This window comes from Stegastes partitus, unplaced genomic scaffold (assembly GCF_000690725.1).
Source record: "Stegastes partitus isolate 25-593 unplaced genomic scaffold, Stegastes_partitus-1.0.2 Scaffold82, whole genome shotgun sequence".
Lineage (NCBI taxonomy): Eukaryota > Metazoa > Chordata > Actinopteri > Pomacentridae > Stegastes > Stegastes partitus.
This window is the reverse complement of record NW_007577813.1, coordinates 804,331-824,360: the sequence shown is the minus strand read 5'-3', so window position 1 is coordinate 824,360 and position 20,030 is coordinate 804,331. Positions and strand designations below refer to the sequence as shown.

Here is a 20,030-nt window from a genome sequence, read left to right as displayed (position 1 = left end):
ACCATACAGATAATTATATATACTGAATGTGATCAAATGAAATAAAGGAGTTTCCCAACAGCGACAAACCCTCACATCGTGCCAAGCACACTCACATTCACACCTACGGACAATTTAGAATCACCAATTAACCTCAGCATGTTTTTGGACTGTGGGAGGAAGCCGGAGAACCTGGAGAGAACATGCAAACTCCATGCAGAAAGAGGTGTCGTAACTGGGACGCGAACCGCGGATCTTCTAGCTGCGAGGCGATGGTGCTAGCCACCGAGTACTTTGCTGCCCCAGGTTTCCTGTCATGGATTATAACTTCACTAAAGCCTGAAAACAGAACCAAGAGGAAGTCTAGTTGAACTACAACATGCTGAAAAGTTAGAATGGAATATTTGTCCCATCATGCCAAATAAATAAATAAACTATCAATGCTAATTTAAATTGCATATTATGATTTTTTTAATTAAAATCCAGACTATTTCCTGTAAAGGAATAAAAGTGAATCTTTTTAAGTTTCTAACTATGTTTAGAAATCTCTAATATTTCTATAAAAGTTAGAAATAAAATTAACAATATACTCCATTATTAATCTCCCCCTTAACCACATACAGCTTATTATATGTATTATCTTAATAAACCTTATTAAATATACATTTTAATTTTGAAATAACATTTAAAATAATTTCCTAGAACAACCAGGCAGAGTCCACTTAGCTATACAAGTTATGCTCTTTTTATTGATGAGAGGAAAGAAAGAAAGTAAGAAAAATATTTGATACATCTGGACTTGTCCTGCTCTCTAAACTAACCGAGGGGGTTGGGGCCAAAGTGGGCCAAACCACATTTACTAGTTTTTGAGAAAAATGGGGTCAAAATTTAGTGTCGCTAAAAAACATCATGGTTGTTGGAGGAGTCACTATATGCATTCAAATATGATTCAACCCTTTCCAGAGATAGAAACAGCTACTTTCTGATGATTTAAGTTTTAATTTTGCCTTTCCTTTTGTGGAGTGCCCAAGCGGATCGTACCACATTGTCTACTTTTTGAGACAAAAACTGATTCAAAGTTTGTCTTGCTGAACAGCATTGAATAGTTTACATGGGTCATCATAAGGAAGTAGGGATACCTTTGAGCACCACGGGGTAAAAATAGATGCCTGGTGGTGGTTAATTAAGCTTTTATTTGACCTTACCGTACCTACGAGTTGAGTTTTCATGGGGCTTGAGGTCGCCATCGTCCGCCATCTTGAATCGCAAACACATGCAACTACCTGCAATATAAACTTCAGCAATTCCAGTGGCTTGGCCCAGTTTGCCACTAAATGTTCATGCCCAAACCATTATGGGCCAAACTTCAAAGTTGCATTGTGGCATTACTAGTGGGCTGTTGGTTGGACCACTTTGCCATGAACTAGTAGACCATAAACACTTATCAAAAAAAGTGGTTGTGGTTTGGCCCACTTTGGCAGTGAACCCCTCAACTGTCACTGATTATTTTTCCTGGTAACAGTTTTTGATTGATAAGCAACACACCTACAGTAATATAATCTAACAGTGAAGCAGATGAAGAAACCAGTATATTGTAATGAGTGTATGTAAAAACTCTTCTCAACATGACAGTATATGGCAGAAACATCACGCTCGCCATATGTTTCTACCCATTTGTTGTTTTCCTTTATAATAGCTAGAAATATGTTTGCTTAATTAGCTTACTTTTACCACTGAAGGACCTCGTTAAGCATACGCATGGAGCTAATATATCACAGAGATTACGATGCGCCATTAGACAGCTACATCATTTGTCTTGCAACAGTGGAAGTGTAACTGAGGGCAAATTTTGGTGTTTCGTCGGTGTTTCGCCTCCACTTAACTGCAGAAACTTTTCCTCTTTTGTTCACTTTCAGTGCTGAGATTAGGAAGAAAAGGGTTGGAAATCGGCACCACTTAAAGGTTAGGAGTATTTTTTTTTTTTGAAAGTAAAGAATAAGTTGATAGAGCAAGAGGAAACATTAAAGCCTTTGTGACACGAGACACTCGTCAGACATGGATGATGGTGGAAAACCAGAGAAGTAATCAACAGTACTCATGTGCGGAGGATCCTGCTCAGGAGAAGGGCTGACAGCTCTCATCGTCTTATTCTGTCCATTTCATGACAGAAAGAAGGAGGATTACTTTCTTTCAAGTGCAAATGAGAATATGGACTTAATCCACAGAGAGATGGACTGAGGAACGGGTCATGAACGCCTTCTAGGCTTCGGCGTGTCTTTATTTCCGAGCGAGGCTGTGAGAGAAAAGCTCACGCGGCGTAGCAACGGGCTGAAACATCTGAAGCACAAGCTGTGTTTCATGTGTTTTGATCAAAGCTTGGAGTGTGCCAGGTGCCTCAGAGCCAAGACAGAGAGAAGGCGAAGAGGAAGACCAGTGAGTCACGCTGCAGGTTAAGTTGGGGGGTTATCGCTTTCCTTGACGAAGAGGCAAACTGAGCTGAACTCTGTGTTTCTGCTGCTGCCTTACAAATGCTTACATCACACAGAGCAATTACAAAAGTCCTTGTGAGACCAAGATCTGATCTATTTTGTGTTCTAATGAGCTGCACCCTTCACGTAGAATTTATAGCGTTTTCACCTACTTACACTGTGGCCTGAGCAACACGACAGAACAAACACTTTGTTGGCTCAAACAAGGAAAAAGATTTGACAGCTTTTGTTTTTTTTTTTTTTAGACAGATCATCATTTACGGTAAGAATAAAGCCGAGGGCTTCACCTCAAACCTGCCACACCGTCTGGGCTCTTTCTCACCCATATTTTGGTTGTGTTTATTAATAGCTAGAGACGTCTGGTGTATGAAGAGCGTTCTGCTCCCGGGGACTTAATGACTCACGCTGATGTCCATTCACAAAATGAACTTCTCGTTAATGAAGAGGCGCGTACCTGAAAAATGAGAACGACGGGGCGAGAAGAAATAAAGATGTAGTGGCAAGAGGGGGGGAACGGGAGTGAATCTTTGCAGACAGAAGGAGAGGATGAAAGGGAGGAGGGTTTTTGTGTGTGTGTGTGTGTGTGTGTGTGCATGATAGAGAGCGAGGATAAATCAGGGAGTGCGGAGAGATCAAGGGAGGAAAGAGATGACCCATTCAGGGGGCATGATTCAGCAGGAGGACCAAAATAGAGCCATTATTAGCCAGCCAGTCGTGCAAAGGGGAGTCATAATTCTTGCTCCCATCTTGGCTGTGGCAGTATTACTCAGCATTTAGATGAAGTGAACGCAGCCAGTGCACACTCACTCGCTCGCTCGCCCGCTCGCTCGACACAAACAAAGCCCTCGACACTGCAGCGTGCCACGTACAACATCCAGCACAGTGATCCACTATGATTAAGAGTGAAATATGAAAATGAGGCAGAATCTCGGACTGAAACCGCGAGAGGTGGGTGGGCCGCTAACAGAAATTTATCAATTACACTACATGCATTTTTAAACAGCGCCGTTGTGTTTAGCAGAACAGCCAAGCAGCGAAACAGCCAACCGAGGCCGAGTCGCCCCAGGGTGCAAAACCTCAACAGCCTCAAATCCCCAGGCTCGCTGTGTTTAATTAATGTGATTATGAATTTGCACCAAGTATCAATTAAAATGGATCCTGCATTCATACCTACTCTTGTAGGCTCGTCAGTGCAGTGTCGCACCAAAATTAGCAACGGCTACGTTGGTTCACAGAGCAAAAGATTCACAATAAAAGCTGTAAAATTGCGAGATCCATTTTTTTGCAGATTCTTTCTTATTAATTGGCATCCACGTCATGTAAATCATGAGTTTCTTTCTTTAAACATATATAAACAAAGCAACAAAGACCATGTTTGAAGGGTTGGCTGTGTGGCGGTGGTGGTATTAATAAACACTAAAACCATGTGGTGCCATTGTTTTTTTTGTGTGTGTGTTTTTAATCACTGTTCATTTTCTGTCACTGTTTTCAATTGTTTTCAGTCACAGTTTGACAAGTTTAAACTACAAAACTGCTTGGTTGGATAAAGTAAAAGATCAGAATTTGGGTTAAAAGAAATCCATGCAAACACCGACCACAAAGGCCTGGTTGTTTTCTATTTTTCTAGTGTGTCAAGTCCTGCCACAAGAATAGCATCTTCCAATTTTACAGCCCTTTTTGTGAACATAACGGGTTTTTCACTGTAGACCAATGCAGCTATTATACATTTTGGTGCTGCGTTGGGCTACTTGTACAGGGGACCCATGTTATAAACAAGTTTTAAGACTTAATTTGAGTTTATATCAGCAGTTCTCAAAGCGGCGGTCTCAGTGCAAGAGGTGCCCACATGACTAATGACGAGGGATGGAAATGTGTGAGGGAACTATTCATGAAGAACCAATAGCGAAACAAGCATAGCACTGAAGATTCTGGTTAGCAAGATTAATTCAGAAGGTAAAACAACATGTTAAGTAAAGGACTGACTGATTTTAGGAATGAATTACAGGAAATAATCAACCAATAATCAAACAAATATGTCAGTCAAATCAGAGATGTGACTATTCTTTACTTGTGCTCACGTTTACTATCACTGATGTGGGAAAGCGTTGGGTTTGGTAACATCCAGGCTCTGATTTGGTCACTACCCACAATCAAACGCTTGGAGGAGTATAAATTCTGACATTTTTGGTCTTCAAAATAGGACGGAACTAAAAAAGTTCACTGGTTAAAATTCAACTCTGTCTCCAAATGGTTATGTTCTTATAAAACTAAACTGCATCTTCATTCACTCTTGAACCTGAACTCAGATTTAAGTCATTTACCTTCAGTTATCACTTTGTTTGGTTAGAAAATATCACTTTTTGACACTTCAACAACAATAACTACATGTTAGAAGCTTGGATACGTTTAGGTAACAAAATGAGTTGGTTAGGTTTAGGAAAATAGCACAGTTTGGGTTAAAATACACACATTCACAAGATGTTTGAAGTTTTCCCTCCATTTTCAGGGTTACCAGGGAGATGAGTCCTGCCCAAACTCATATATAATTGGTTGGCTGATATATGTTGGAGACAGGGATGGAATAATGTGCTTAAATGGTACATATATGTAATATGTTTTTTACTGGAATGTGCAAGGTGTACGTCTAAATAAACTTGTTTAGCCAAATAACGCAGCAAACCTAGAATGGGGTACTGCTCTAACAAACAAGAGTTGTTTTGGTTTCTGGGTCTCTCTAGGAACCAACAGCATGCAAGAATAAAAAAAAAATTGGGTTCGATATGAAGGCATTCAGCATCTAAATAACTGTCAATGTGCTGAGCACGTCCACGGCAGGGAAAGACAAACAAAACAATGTCCTGGAATGCTGATGGAGTTTGAGCAGACAGCGCGGCGTGTACAGTTTACAGGAGGTATGTCATCGATAGAGGTATCTTCAAAGGCAGCTGAATATATTCAGTGTGAATACCATTTAATCTCTCTCTCTCTCTCTCTAGAATGCACACACTCACAAACAACAACCAGCACTGTGCCAGCCGGGCTGATTAACGTGAGACACAAAGGCGGTGATTCAACCACTCCATCTCTGTTAGGACCTCTCTATCTATCAGGACTGGCTTGTATGCTAACATGGGCGTGGGGTTTGGGGGGGGAGTTGAGTGACACGTCGTTAAGAGTCTTTCTCCCCGATTGGATTTATCACTGCGAGGGAAATGCAGCAGTTTGTTTTGCAGCAGGCTTTTAAGGATATGTAAATGATCTGGAGGGAGGGAGAGAAAGATGGATGGTGGACTCCATTATTGGCACTATCATGAGCATTGCAGACAGAAACAATAAAGAAATGAACATTAAAAATAGCCAAGAACAGATAACAACAAGAAAAAAAAGTAGAGTGGGTAAGACATCACTCAAACTTAACTATTCCTGGATGGTTTTGGGAAAGTGTCCTGAGCATTGTGATGGATCACTGGGAGCAAAAAACACTGTTGGCAACATATAAAACACCTCCGTGACAGTAAATATAGTCACTTCATGGCCGGTTCCTCTTGATCCGTGGATCAAGGGCATTCCTCCGCTTGCCTTTAATGTCTCACATCTCGTTCTATTGTTCATGAAAGTCACACTGCCAAGTCAGTGTTTAAATAATGGCTGCTGCAGTCGGTAATGAAGACTCCTCGCTTTAGCTGCTCGCGGCACTCTGAGAAAGCATCTGCATGTCACTCGCTGGATGCATGTCGATGTGTTCTTAACCTCACCCTTCATGAAAACAAATCGACTTCTTGTCAGCGAGATAGATAGATCTCTAGAATACCCAATGCAAGCTAACAATAGAAACATTCGGCAGGCGGGTGGGCGCATGTGTGACTGTGCCGGCTTCAGAGTGGAGGGATGTTGGAAAGCAGGTTTTTTAGAAAGCGACGCAAATCGTAAATATGTCAAGCGACGGCGGGAAAAAGCACTCTCAACAATTAGGCCTGTCGCTACTACGGCCTCTCTCAATCAAAGAAAGCGGGGCGGTTTAGGACGGCGGCGTAGTGCAGGTGTAGTGGAGTAACTGCCTCCTCTAGTCAGTCTACAGGTACAAGTGGTTCATGAATGAGCACGGTGAGGCTTGATTTATACGCCTGCATTGAATCTACAAAGGGCCGAAGGATGTGGTCGATGCAAGCTGGTAAACACCAGCTAGCGGTGGGGTTTCTATGCTAAGGTGTTGAGTTTCTTCGTAGAGTTCCAACAACAGTGACCGACAAGACAAACAAATGTCGAACTGGAGGTACTTTTGCAGAAATTAAGGAACGTGTGGATTGACTGATGCTACACTGGTAGAGTTATGAAAATGAGAAAAAGGCATACGGCTACATTGGCAGAACATTGGCTCTTCCATTAGCATTATTAGCAAGCTAAGCTATATAACATGGCAGTTGATCACATGTTAGATTTTGTTTCACGGAAGCATCATCTTTAATCGATACGTTGTGTAAGCGGACCACTTATTGTGGCCTGTATCGACATGATGCATGGTTATAGAAGTGTAAATCATGCTAAAGTGTTCTCAGATAACTCAAAAAAAGGAAGCAACACTGGTCAAATTGTATTGTTGCGAGGATATTGATCTGCTTAGTGTGAATGGATCATTAAACCCGCTGCTTGTTGGTAATTTGTAGTTCATTATTCATATAGTGACCTTTCATCAAGTCTACGCTCGCTCTTAATATGTGATCTTATTCAAGTTGAATCTCCAGACAAAGACTTTTTTCTCTTTCTACTTTAGCTACATGTTTGGAACGCCAACTTGCAACCACACAGCTCGCGTCTCAGCAACATCTCACTCAGTGGCCCAGGTGGGAGGTTTACCTGGGGTTTGCTGGGGAGTCCAATCAATGCTGCAGGTGGAAGGGAGGCAGAACTGGATCCCTGAAAACAAGGGAGTGGGGGGATATTCAGAAGAGTGGGCATATTTGCCCCCAACACACAGTACAATCTATCAACATTACAAAAGACAGAGACTCATGTTGGACCCAGAAAGATACAGCGACCTCTGAGGATCATCTTGCACAGTGGGATCTATGTATTTTGTTTTTGGCAATATCACAAAAAGAAAGAAAATAAATAACACTGTTGCCTTCATGAGAGTGGCACATCACCATGTAAGTCACTGTGTTTCAGATGAATACCTTGATCGGATGGTGACCGAGGCAGGTTTGGCACACATAGCACACAATACAGAAGTACTCAACATCTACATGGAACACGTTTATTCCCCTGCACTGCTTGCAGCTACTTTTTTTCATGTTTTAATTTTCATAATAATAACGCATCTTTCGGACAGATGCACTGACCTGTAGTTAGGGTTCGTGTGAAATGGCTCACATGCATCATCTGATATGGGTTCGTTACCCTGATTTGAATATGGTTTCACCACTGACCTGAAAATGCTGATTTTTCATTTCACAACTCGATGAGAAAAAGAAAATAAATTACATAAGGACATTACAACAATCACTGTTACTGCAGATTTGTCGGTGATGTGATCGGAGCTGTGTGTACGACCATGCATCACAGGGTGTTGGCAGCGTGGTGTGGATGGTGACTAAAGCATGCTTCGTTTCTTTGAGTCACTGATTTTATACCGACTTAGCGACCGTGATGTCGCCCACTGGTTTATGGACTACCATTATGAAGCATCGAGTTTGACATTTCCTCAAGGCCATCTTGATTTTTTTGAAACTGGATGAAATGCAATGGATCTGACGGAGAGCCAACAGGACGGAAACAACAATGATATGGTTGTGACATGTCAACCACAATGTAGACCCGCCCTAAAACATACCCTGCTGTATCATCTGAATGGGACGAACATCATGCTGTACTCAAAAAATCTAGAAACTACTATATTAGACAATAAACTCATGAGGAAAATGTTTACTCGGGTTAAAAAGCAAGGGACAAATAGGGCCATTCTCTCATAGACTTCTATACAATAGGACCTCTTTCAGTAACCAGAGATGTCGCCCCCTGCTGGTTGTTAGAAAGAATGCAGGTTTAAGGCACTTCTACTTTGGCTTCACCTTTTAGGCTCTGTCATTGTTTATTAAGATTCTTTGGGTAATTTCAGAAGTGTAAAAGTAAATTGTTCTTACTTCAAGACTCACTTCACTCCCAAAATGTGAATTATACTCCCTTGTGGGGGAACGAATGCTTAGCTGTTGTTATACTACTTACTAGTCAGCTGGAAGGACTTTGTTTCGTACAAGTGCAGCAGGTTGTTTCTACTTATTCCCTGCATGCACACTACTGCGTGGATGTCTGCAGATTCAGAGGAGATGACAAGATTTATGTCATGCAGACCCTTTGCGGAGGCGGGAAGTGTAACACTGGCTTTACAGTACTTAAGCTACTTCTCAGCTGAGACGGAACTCTGAACATCATTTTCTGATGTACAATCTTTTCTTTGTGAATTATCTAGGACACTGTGACCTTTTCTGTTTGTCAGAGTTCATTTTAAACTATAGAAAAAGAACTCGTAAAGAAACTGAGGGTATATATATATATATATGTAACTGCTCTATTTAATGAATAAATCTGAGTACTTCATTGATCCCCAAGGTGAAATTGGGTATATGGGTATGTGTACAGGGCTTGTGATGTGTGAAATAAAAATGAAGATATTTGTCTTTTTTTTATAACTCAAAATGTTTGCTTTTAGGGGCTGCAAGGTGGATCGGTGGTTAGCACCGGTGCCTCGCAGCAAAAAGGTCGCTGGTTCACGTCCTGGTGAGGACACCCAGGATCTTTCTGCGTGGAGTCTCCATGTTCTCCCCGTGCAGCGTGGGTTCTCTCCGGGTTCTCCGGCTTCCTCCCACACAGTCCAAAAACATGCTGAGGTTAATTGGTGATTCTAAATTGTCCGTAGGTGTGAATGTGAGTGTGCTTGGTTGTCTGTCTCTAAGTGTAGCCCTGTGATAGACTGGTGACCTGTCCAGGGTGTCCCCTGCCTTCACCCTGAGGCACCTGGGATAGACTCCAGCCCCCCATAGTGAGGACTAAGCGGTGTATAGATGATGGATAGATGGATGGATAATGGATGGATGTTTGCTTTTAAACTAACCCGACTCTTGGTGAGGAAACATGGACGTTTAAAGAAGCAAGCAGTCCAAACAAATATGTAAATTACAGTCGTGCAGATCACTTGTTCTGCTTTCCATTTAGGCCACTGGCTTATTTGTGTTGTAACACTGTAACAGTAAATGCTGTGTTACGACACACACAGGTTAACCCTGTTTTCTTGGCAAAATCTATATTTAGCTCTGCACATTTAAAAAAAAAAATCCAAAGCTCATAGTAGAAATACGCCATTATCTTTCATCGCATGACTGAATCCTGAAGTGTTTTATTTACTGATTGTATGTAATGAAACTGTCTAATGCCATAAGGTGCTACTGTTAGATAATGTCTTTGCAATAGAGAGGTTAAACATGGGGGAGGCCCACAGAGGAAGAGGGTGGTGCACTTCATGATGGTGAAATGGACAAAATGAACACAGCAATAACTTAACTTCCCTCCCCTTTGAAAACCTTTCAGATTAAGCCAATTTAGCAAACTTTCACAAAGTGCTCCGCACATATTCAATTCAAAACAACACACAGGCAAATCTTTTTTCTGGCAGCTTACTGATGTTCTGCTGAAAGATTCTTTTTGTTCCACTGCACTTTATTAGAGCACAGACTTCAGTGGGCGATTCCATATAGAGCCCGTTAATTGGACAGATAGCACAGATATATCTTGTAATTTGCCTGGCTTTTTAGCTGTTCATTGCTGGTAACAGAATTCTGCGTCGTCGTCGTCGGCGGTGGTGTGTAGGCTCTTTTCATTTGCACCGAATATCAAAACGAAACTATGAATAGAACCAAATACGGACAGTGAGGCACTGTATATGAAATGCACAAAATATCGAGGCCATCTGTCATGCACCATTACAACATTATCTTCATCATTCAGTGTCGTACACATATTAAAAAAAAAATAGCAATGACACACACCTCTTTTCAGGAAGGAACACAATTCAACATGTCATTACACTTCTGTCCCATTGGTATTACATTCTCAGTCTTTGTTTCCTGAGCGTTAAGATGATATCTTACAGTAGAAAATGCAATATCACCTCTCAACAAAGCCTGTTTTTTTGTATAGTCAGATTATCAGACAAGTGTAATGATTTATAGTGTTTTTTCTTTTTTAAATAAATGCATCTATACTTACAGTCCAGCAAATATATTTATGTTTGACTGCAGAGTGTATGTGCATGTAGGTAACATGAGGTTGTGTCTACAAAGACGCTACATACTGTAACTGTTGTATTTATATCTGAGTGAGTGCAAATGATGAGAGTTATTTTTCTGATAAATTACAGTTGTATGCAAAAGTGTGGGCACGCTGCATATCTTTTCCTAATTGATCTGTCTTAAAGAGGGCTAAGGAGTCTGTACAATTAAATGGGTGCCCAAACTTTTGCACAGCTCACCTTTACAGTTTTTTTTTTTATGTTAATGAAACATAAAGTAAAAGTGCATGTATATTTAAAGAAATGCTCATTTGCTACAATGTCTGAATTCACTTCTTTTCACACAAAAATGTCAACAAAACACATAAATCGCCCAAACGTTTGCATACAACTGTAACAGTACAGTATTCCAGCTCCATCTGAGTTTGTGCAAAAAAATCATTCCACAGCATCACGTCTTTTTTTTTCTTCTTCTTCTTAACTGTCCGTCCATCAGCTCACATAGTAAACAGTATGTCTTTATAGTTATATGATAACTGCCAATATTTACTTCACTCCGCTTCAGAGTGATAATACACAGAAAGTTCAAAATAAGTCAAGAAAAAGGAAAAGTTTCCGTCGTCATTGCAAGGATTGTCGAGACCTTGTTCACGTTAGACCGTCTTGTCCACAGTCTGTACCAGAGCTCCTGAAAGAGTCTCTTAAAATAGATGTGTAAAACATTTTTTGATGTAATGACGGAACAAGAACATTCATTACTCGTGTATCCAGTGATTTACACGGTGCGCTGAATTACGGAGTTCTGTCCTGGAAGATAATTCACATCAGTTTTGACAGTTGCTTCAGAGAAGTTCATACTGCTTTCATTAAATGTTTTTGAAGTATTACTGTTCAGTACATTTGTCACCGCAGTAGGTTTATTACATTCTTGCAGTATCTTGCAGTCCATGAAGGATGGGTTTGCTGCTACCAATGCAGTCTTTTTTTTTTTGTGGAATATCACTGCAGGTTTGTGTAGACAGAAGTCCGTGCTTGAATGCCAATGAACACATGACATTTATAGCTGTATGTTGCTCTACAGTGCACTGGCAGCTACGCACCGGGATCTATAAATATACTTTGAGCTACATTTTGTCTGCTGAGAATGAGGTATGAGCTCACAGAGTGAGAGACACATATGTGATTTCTGCACTGTTGTAGTCGTATCTACCGCTCCACAGTTCCACACTGGCACTCCTGCGCACAGAGTCTCGTCTCTGGACCCTCTTCTGCCACCTGTACCACAGGAAGGCCTCCTCGCTTGAGGATCTTTCTGGACTACTTAAGGTCCCCTCTTCTGCAAGGCCCACAGTCTCCTGGGATACAGACATACACTCCAGTGTTTCTTCTATCACATCGTCTGACTCCGTGAGCGCCACATCCACTGAGGCTACGTCCTGGAGATCTGGTGATGATGGAGCTGTACCAGGTAGATCTGGATCTGGGGATGGACTTGTGGGTCCAAAGTCTATTTCCAGTGATGTATCAGGAGATACTGAACTAGGAGGGGATATTGTGACAGTCACCTGTGGCAATAGAACTTCATGTATTTCTGAGGCTACATCCTGAGGCATGTGAGATAAGCGATACTCCATAGCTGGATCCAAACAAGCCACCTCTGTTGATTGTGAAGGATCCAAAGGGGAAGTCATGGCAGGGTCAACAGTGGGTGAAATTTGGCAGTCTGATTGGTACATGGGTGGGTCTAAATCCTCAGCATTAGATGAAGAGTCAACACTCAGATCAAAAGGCTCTGGTTCCGGGTCCATGAACACTGAGTCTAGGTCATCTTGATCTAGGGAAGTTAGCATGACTAAATCAAAGTGTACCAGATCGGCATGATATATAGGCGTAGTATCCAGTGGTTCTGGAAGGGGTGGCCACTCTGAGTCTTGGGAATCTGGTTCAATGTTTGGTTGAGTTTCTACTGAGCTGGAAGCAAAGGTTGAGACAGATGTATTTGGCTCTGGGGGAAGATCAGAAGGATCATCAGGGAGGGTGATAATGGGCTCTGGATTTGTGTCGCTGTCAGTTGGACTTATAGGAGAATCCAAGTCAAAGTACTCTGACACCACAATAGATGGACATGTGATGTCAGTCTCTAAATTACATGGATCAAGATCAAGTGTGGGTGAATCACAGGCTGAGATCGGGGCTTGAGTAATGGGGTTGGGTGAAGACACTGTGGGTAAGTTTGATGGTTCTGGATCCACTTCTGTTGTGTCGGACGGATCTGTGTCTACACCTGAATGTGGTAAAGATACAGTCGTAGGGTCTTGAGAGACTGGATCTGGTTTTTCCGCAGTTACAGGATCTGGAGACTCTGAATCCGACATAATGTCATGATCATGTTCCTCTGGTGGAGACACAGTAACGACGGGGACTGGGTATGGCAGCTGTATCTTATCTCTTTCAATTTGTTCTGAATCTGTGGATTTCACGTTATCAGATTGACATGGTTCAGCATGTGAATGGGGCTCATTAGCCGAGCTTACATTTATTAGCTGTGGAGCAATTAGTATTTCTTCTTCTTTTGCTGTCGTTGAATCCTGGGAACTTTTAAGAGCGGTTTGTGATGAAAGTGGCAGTGAATCATGAGTGGTGACTGCCTCATTCGTCACTGTGGCAGATGAACTCACAATTGCAGGGTCTGGCAGCTCTGGGTCTTGCTCTGGTACTCGTTTTGGTTCTGGGTCTGGCACAGATTCTGGTTTTGGCTCTGATACTGACTCTGTTTTTGGCTCTGGTTTTAGCTCTGGTTCTGGTTGAGCTGTGTAGGGCAGAGCAGTCAAGTCAAATGTCCCTGGTTGGACTGCTCGAACAGAGCCAGGAAGTATTGGATCCAAAGTAAGTGGTATAGCACTCTCCACATACATCGACTGTGGGCAGGCAAGAATGCTCGGGTCCATTGAGAGCTGTTTTGGCAGACTTTTGCGTGTCAGTTTGTTTTCATCCTTTTCTTCTGGACAGTTCACAGCTGCATCTGCAGTGCTTTGCCTGACCAAAACCTTGCTTCTGGCCTGGGTCCCCACAGACACTTTAGACACCTGGGGTTTCTTCTCTCTAGCTCCCCCAGTGCTTCTGTCTGCAGTTCCAAATAGTCCTGCCCCTAGTCCTGCCCCTAGACTTGCCCCTAGTCCTGCCCCGAGCTCTGCCCCTAGACTTGCCCCTAGTCCTGCCCCGAGCTCTGCCCCTAGACTTGCCCCTAGTCCTGCCCCGAGCTCTGCCCCTAGACTTGCTCCTAGTCCTGCCCCGAGATCTGCCCCTAGCCCTGCTCCTAGTCCTGCCCCGAGCTCTGCCCCTAGCCCTGCCCCGAGCCCTGCCCCTAGCTCTGCTCCTGCTCCTGCCCCTGCCCCTGCCCCTGCCCTTGTCCCTGTCCCTGTGCCAGTCCCAACCCCTCCGCCCAAGCCTGCCCCAGCTCCAGCTCCCATGTTGGTACCTTGGGGAGACCACGTGTTGTAATGCTGTGTGAAAGTGTTGAAATTACTGTTGAAAGCACGAAGTTCTTTACACAGGTCCCTCCTGAGTTCAGCTAACTCTCGCCGCATGGCCGAGACCTCCTCCTTCCACTGCATGCTGATAGCAGCAGCCAAGGTCGCTGACTCTTTGATACTAGCCTGGATGGCTTTTGGCGACGGCCGTTCTGGGGCACTAGATCTGGGAGATCTGAAGAGGCTTGGAGAAACAGGCGGTCCAGACAGAGGTTTGGCTGTAGCCCCCATGCTATCTTGGCGGTAAAGCCTGTCTCTCCTGATGGGGCAGCCTAGATCATCATGAGTCAAAGGGGTCGTGTCTGCCAAATCCTCATGAATACTGGTCTGGTCGGGTAAACAAGAGTCTTCCTGCACATAATTTCTGTCTGGAAGACAAATGTAAATATGTATCTGTAATATAGCCACAGGTGTGAGCAGCTGGAGACAATGTGCTTTTTATTGCCACAAAGCAGTAACATCAAGTCATGCACTGAATGCCATGAGTCAAAATAAGATAACAGCTGAAATGTACAGCAGTTAAATGCTGACCTTAATGATTATTATCCCAATTTGCACATCACTATACCGTAGATGCATATTAAGAATGTTTTTTTATGCTAAAACTTAAAGCTCTGTGATATCATTTTACAATAAAGTATAGAAAGCCTGTCTAACATTGAGAAAGCACTCCCATTTTGACTCATTTGCGTTAATAGTTTACACTGCCTTCTCATCCTAAATTTGTAGCATGCATTCTTAACATCTTTTCAATGCACAAAGCTGAATCTCCTAGCTCCCAGAACACATCACAGAGAATGGACAATATTTCTATTAAATGAGGTGTTAGAACAATCCTTGCATGCTCGTCTGCTTTCAGCTGAGGTAAGGAAATGTGAACTTTGTGCAGTGAAAAGAGGCAAAGATGAGCAAAGCTTCCAAACCTTTTCTCATCAATCAGGAAGTACAGTATGAACCCTATTGAAAATGTGAGGTCCAGTTTGACCGATACAATTGAACCTCTAATTGCCCCATGTCCAGAATAGTGGCAAAATCATCACACACCAAACTCTGCATCATAAGAATGCAAAGCTATCTGAGTTTACTGAGAAAGCAGTGTAAGCAAACATTTATGGGTATGAAGAATTGATCATAAGCACATCTCCAGATGTCCACACCTCTAACTCTCCCTATTTTTACTTCAACTGATATTGTTGGCTCGTAAATCTACTGCGGGAGGAGACGGAATCCACTCAAGACTTCTTGTCCGGGCACTTTTTCTTCTTTTCTTCCCACATTCTTCATCGGTACAAAGACGTATCCTTCCTCTGTGAGTCCAGCGATCACGGGAAATGTTGAAACCACCAGCAGCTTACAATTTATAATCAAGGCTCAGTATCAGAAATAAATGCACGTGTCAGCTGAGTTGGTTTGGATTTATTGTAACAAGTTTGCATATGTGGCACATATGACAGTTCAGTTACCAGTGGAGTCATTGTCGGCTTTTCATTATCTGGGTCTAGACGCAGCAGTGTGCAGCTCTGTAATAGGATCTTATTGTGTGCAAACATGAGCTTTGGGATGAGACAAAATAATTTGTGTGAAGTAAACAATCTTTGAGTGAAGAAATTTCATTGCCGTGACATTTAAGCGTTTGCAGCGCAGTGCAAAACCGGGTTTACAGGTAAAGTGTAGTAAAGTAAAGCAAAGCTGTATGCTTGCTGTCACCATGTGCCACCACAAAGAAAGTCAGATTTCCAAAATGCAGTGGAGAAAAAAACAAGTTGTGTCCTTATTTTCTGACCTGACTTTTATTTCAGACAATTTCCGTTTGAGATTTTCAATAGGGTTCATAGCTTTACTCTCTGATGCATCCAGTGGATGAGCAGATGAAGCACTGTATCCAAAATACAGTAGGATGAACTGGCACAGCTCACAAGTGGTAACTACGGTAATCATACCTCCATAAAAAAAAAAAAAGGAAACATACAAGAGTGATTCATGCAAAGATACGAAGCTGTTTGACAGGACAACCAGTTTGCACTAACTGTTCTATATTATACCGCACATCAATGGCAAATGTAAGCGTTTGGCGTCAGGTTGTCGATACCAACATCCAGGATGTCACACATTGTATTGAGCGAATTTATTATTATTATTTTTGTCTAATTGTTCTTACCTGTGGTGGACCTGATGGTGGAGGTGACAGTCGAGGCCATGGGGGGGATGCAGTCATCGTCTTGGGAGTAGCCGGCCTGGATGGCTCGCAGGTAGCTGTGGCTCCGGGTTCTGAAGCAGCCGGGCAGGTCCAGAGCCTCCATGGCCTGAGATTCCACCTCGCTGAACACCGACTCGCACACAGACTCGAACTGGCCATTTATTTCGGTTTCACTCACCTGCGAGAAACAAAAAAAGCCGTGAGCGGTGCTTACCTCCGCTCTTGATCCGGCGGGGTTATTTATTTTTCTGGTAAAATTAATTGATTGTTTTATAAAAGCCTGACATTGTATCTCCGTCTGTCACTTTCACTTACGATAAAAACAAGTCGTGCTGTTGAAAGAAAATGGAGTGAACATGTTTTAATAGCCATAACACAGTGGAGAGATCAATGAAAGCTGTTTTTTTTTTTTTTTTTATAATGTCACAAAACCTATTTTTGTATTTGAGTGTTGCCTGGAAATTGTTTCCACTCCAGCTGATAACCTGTGAGCTCTGATTTTTACTGCAGCACTTCTTGCTCTCTGCAACGTCGTGGTCATTTTCTTAAAGTCAAGGTCACACTCTGTCAGAAAACGCTGCAAAAGAATTCACTGATGTTAATAAGAGCTATTCCTGTTTCTGATGTGTCGGCCATATCTGGTAATGTCTTTGATACTGACTTGTTAAAAATGGTTCTTTGATGAGTAGAAACGGTTCGACAGTTATTTCTCTGCTCCCATTTGGCAATATCAAGAATCAGAGATAAACATCTTGTCCTATTGGGATTTGGAATTAGCAGGAGTTTAGTTGAGCTTTTAAGAGTCCAAACAAATCAATACACCTCTTTCAAGAAGGAGATGAATATCTCAACAACCCCTGTTGGAGTCCTTTTAATTCGTCCTGATAAACAAATAATCTGTCATATAAAGTGAGTGGAGCTAAAATAAAGTCGGACAAAAGGATGTCTGGGTTGTTCAAATACAATATCTAAATAAAGGGTTGCAGTGATTATGAAATGAGGACAATCAGGCTCTTTCACTGTTGTTTTAAATAAAGAACAATGTGAAACTATTCTATTAAATTCTCGACAAACTCCTCCAGGTCCCTCAGTGGTTCCCAGCATGAAGTGTGAAGCACAAGTCGGGATTTAAAAATCTTTCCCAAACACTCACCTGGCTCACTTGGCTAACACAGCTAGCCTGACTGAGGGTGCTGACGGCCCGCATATAGCTCTGGTTCCTGGAGCGAAACTTGGGCGAGTTGTAGTTGGCAGAGGGATCCAGGGCAATGCTTGGGTGCATGTCCCTGGTGGCTTGCAAGTGGTAGCTCTGACTGAACAGAGAGAGAAAAAGACAAACAGACAGGGAGTGGGATGACAGCTGTGGCCACGGCTTCTTAAACAAGCCAATTAAATATAATTTAACTGATAAACAAGCAGTTTGACTAGTGACTACAGGTGTAGCATGATGACAAAAACAATTAGGCGCTATTAAGGCCAGCGGGCTTCCTCTGGGCGACCTGAACTTGAGAGGGAGACCGGTTATGACAGTGTGTCTCTCAAGAGGAGAGGCTCTCTCTCGCTTTTTCTGTTTCTCTCCCACCCGCTACACTGATGCGCTCATCGCTGTCCTTAAAAAGGCAGTTCGATTTCTGTTGTGCTGAAGCATCCAATCAATGCTTGGAAATGAGGGAAATGCAAATCAGGAGCTAGTTAGTGAGCAAGCACTTCGGCGAGCACCCCGGTGTCAGCCAGGTCAATTAAATGTGCTACCCCAGCAGGGCCAGAGAGACGCTCGGAAACTCAAGCCTGGTTAGGAGAGAAGGTGAACAGAACGTCGCAGGAGGAAGAGATGCGCTTTAAGTAAACTGAAGAATACTATGTGAGTCACTTTAGGAATAGCAAAGCGAGGCTGGGTTCTCCTCGGCCAGATCTATTTCTAATGGCAGGCAGGGATGAGTAAGCAGTTTCTGGGCTTTTTATAGAGATAAACGCTGGTGTTTGGCAGCAAGAAAATGCCAGCGTGATTAAAAGTCCCCCCCAATCCATCTTGTGACGCCGTAGCGAGGCCCTGTGTATTTGCAAAGTAATATCAACCTTCTAAACATCCAAAGACATCCTAGAGCAGAAACATCCAGAGATTAAAAGTGAAGCGGTTAAAGTGGAGGAAAAAAAAAGAAGAAGAAGCTGTAAGTGGGAAGAAGAGCTATCTCACAATTAATGTGATTAATCTCTCACATCATTTTTAATACAAGAAAATCATTTACTGCCATGCTGATGTGTAGCGGTGAGTCAGATCATATCTATATTGTGTTTAACGGTGCCTTATGCTCGGGCGGTATGAGCAGATTGCCCCAGGTGACCTCTCATTGACTGGTCTTGAGTGTTTGCTCTGTGAGGCGTCCATATTGAGTATGTCAGCAGGGCAGCGAGCCAGCTGGCTCCGACATCTGACCACTGCAACATGGCAGCAACAGAGAGGTAAGGGGGGAGGCGCTGAGCCTGTATTCACCTTAAGTCTGCAGCAAAATTGGTGATGTAGTTACGCATGTCACTGTTGATTTTATCCAGGCGGTAAGAGCTGTGGGTAGAGAAGAAAACAGAGTTACTGGGTCCCACAAGTGGGAGTTGGATGGAAGTGACGTCACTGGGCACAAGTCCAATGGAACTGGCTCTGTATGGAGTCTGTGGTGCGCTGAATGTTTGCTTGGGCGACTTCACCAAAGTGCTGCAAACATTAGGGTGATACGACATGACCGACATGGCCTCTGTGTGGGGATGATAAAAGTGGGAGAATGTTACAATTAGATTTAACTGGCAGACAGGATTGCCCGCTCGAGGTAATGTTTTCTAAATGAAACACACACACACACACATAAGTGACATAATGAGGAGTGTGTTATGAGTTGTGCAACACGGTAGGTGTGCATACGATGTCCACCGCCGATGACCAAAACAACAGAACAAAGCGTTTGATGATAAAAACGTTGCACACAACAATTACGCTACATCATAAAACACACGCTCTTTCCCTGTGTGGCTAATTAGATTTGGTTAATTGAGCCAAATGAGGATTAAAAAAAACCCAAACAAACAAAAAAAAAACCTTCTGTCCCTCCCCGAGCAATGCGAAGCTTTTAGCCCGACAAGATCAGATAGAAGAGCACTGGCTAAGGCTTAAAATGTGTATTACTTCACCCAGCCCTGTCCGCAGAGATGTCTGTTATTGAGCGAGGGGAGGCTGTTTTGAGGATGCGTTGGCCCTTTATCAAATCATGCCACAGCAAATTTCCTCTAATGTTTGTGATTGGTGCTAATGCACTTCCATTGTCTGCCAATATCAAGGCACGGGATGATGGGAATCTCACACTTCCTGCCTTTCATGCTGCCGGTGAAAATACTCTTTCAGCGCTTAAACAAAGTCCAGTTTTAGCAGTGTCCTGATTTCTGAGGATAAAGGTTCAAAAATAGGGACGCGATTGACCAGTACATAAAAAGAACAAGGACAAAATCTGAGGCATGGATAAAAGATTCTGCAAGAAGCATTAGCACATCACAAAAATTCCAGTTTAGGA

At 42.8% G+C, this 20,030-nt stretch overlaps 1 protein-coding gene across 1 annotated transcript in view; it reads right to left on the bottom strand.

The window, feature by feature from the left end:
* The window catches only part of dlgap2a (discs, large (Drosophila) homolog-associated protein 2a), a 146,281-nt gene that overhangs the window by 27,453 nt on the left and 98,798 nt on the right, over positions 1 to 20,030 (bottom strand). Inside the window, exons 5-6 of the mRNA XM_008276886.1 lie at positions 17,639 to 17,789; positions 16,438 to 16,654 (exon numbers count right to left, since the gene is read on the bottom strand). Of these exons, the coding sequence (XP_008275108.1) occupies positions 16,438 to 16,654; positions 17,639 to 17,789 (368 nt within the window). The remainder of the gene's footprint in view (positions 1 to 16,437; positions 16,655 to 17,638; positions 17,790 to 20,030) is intronic.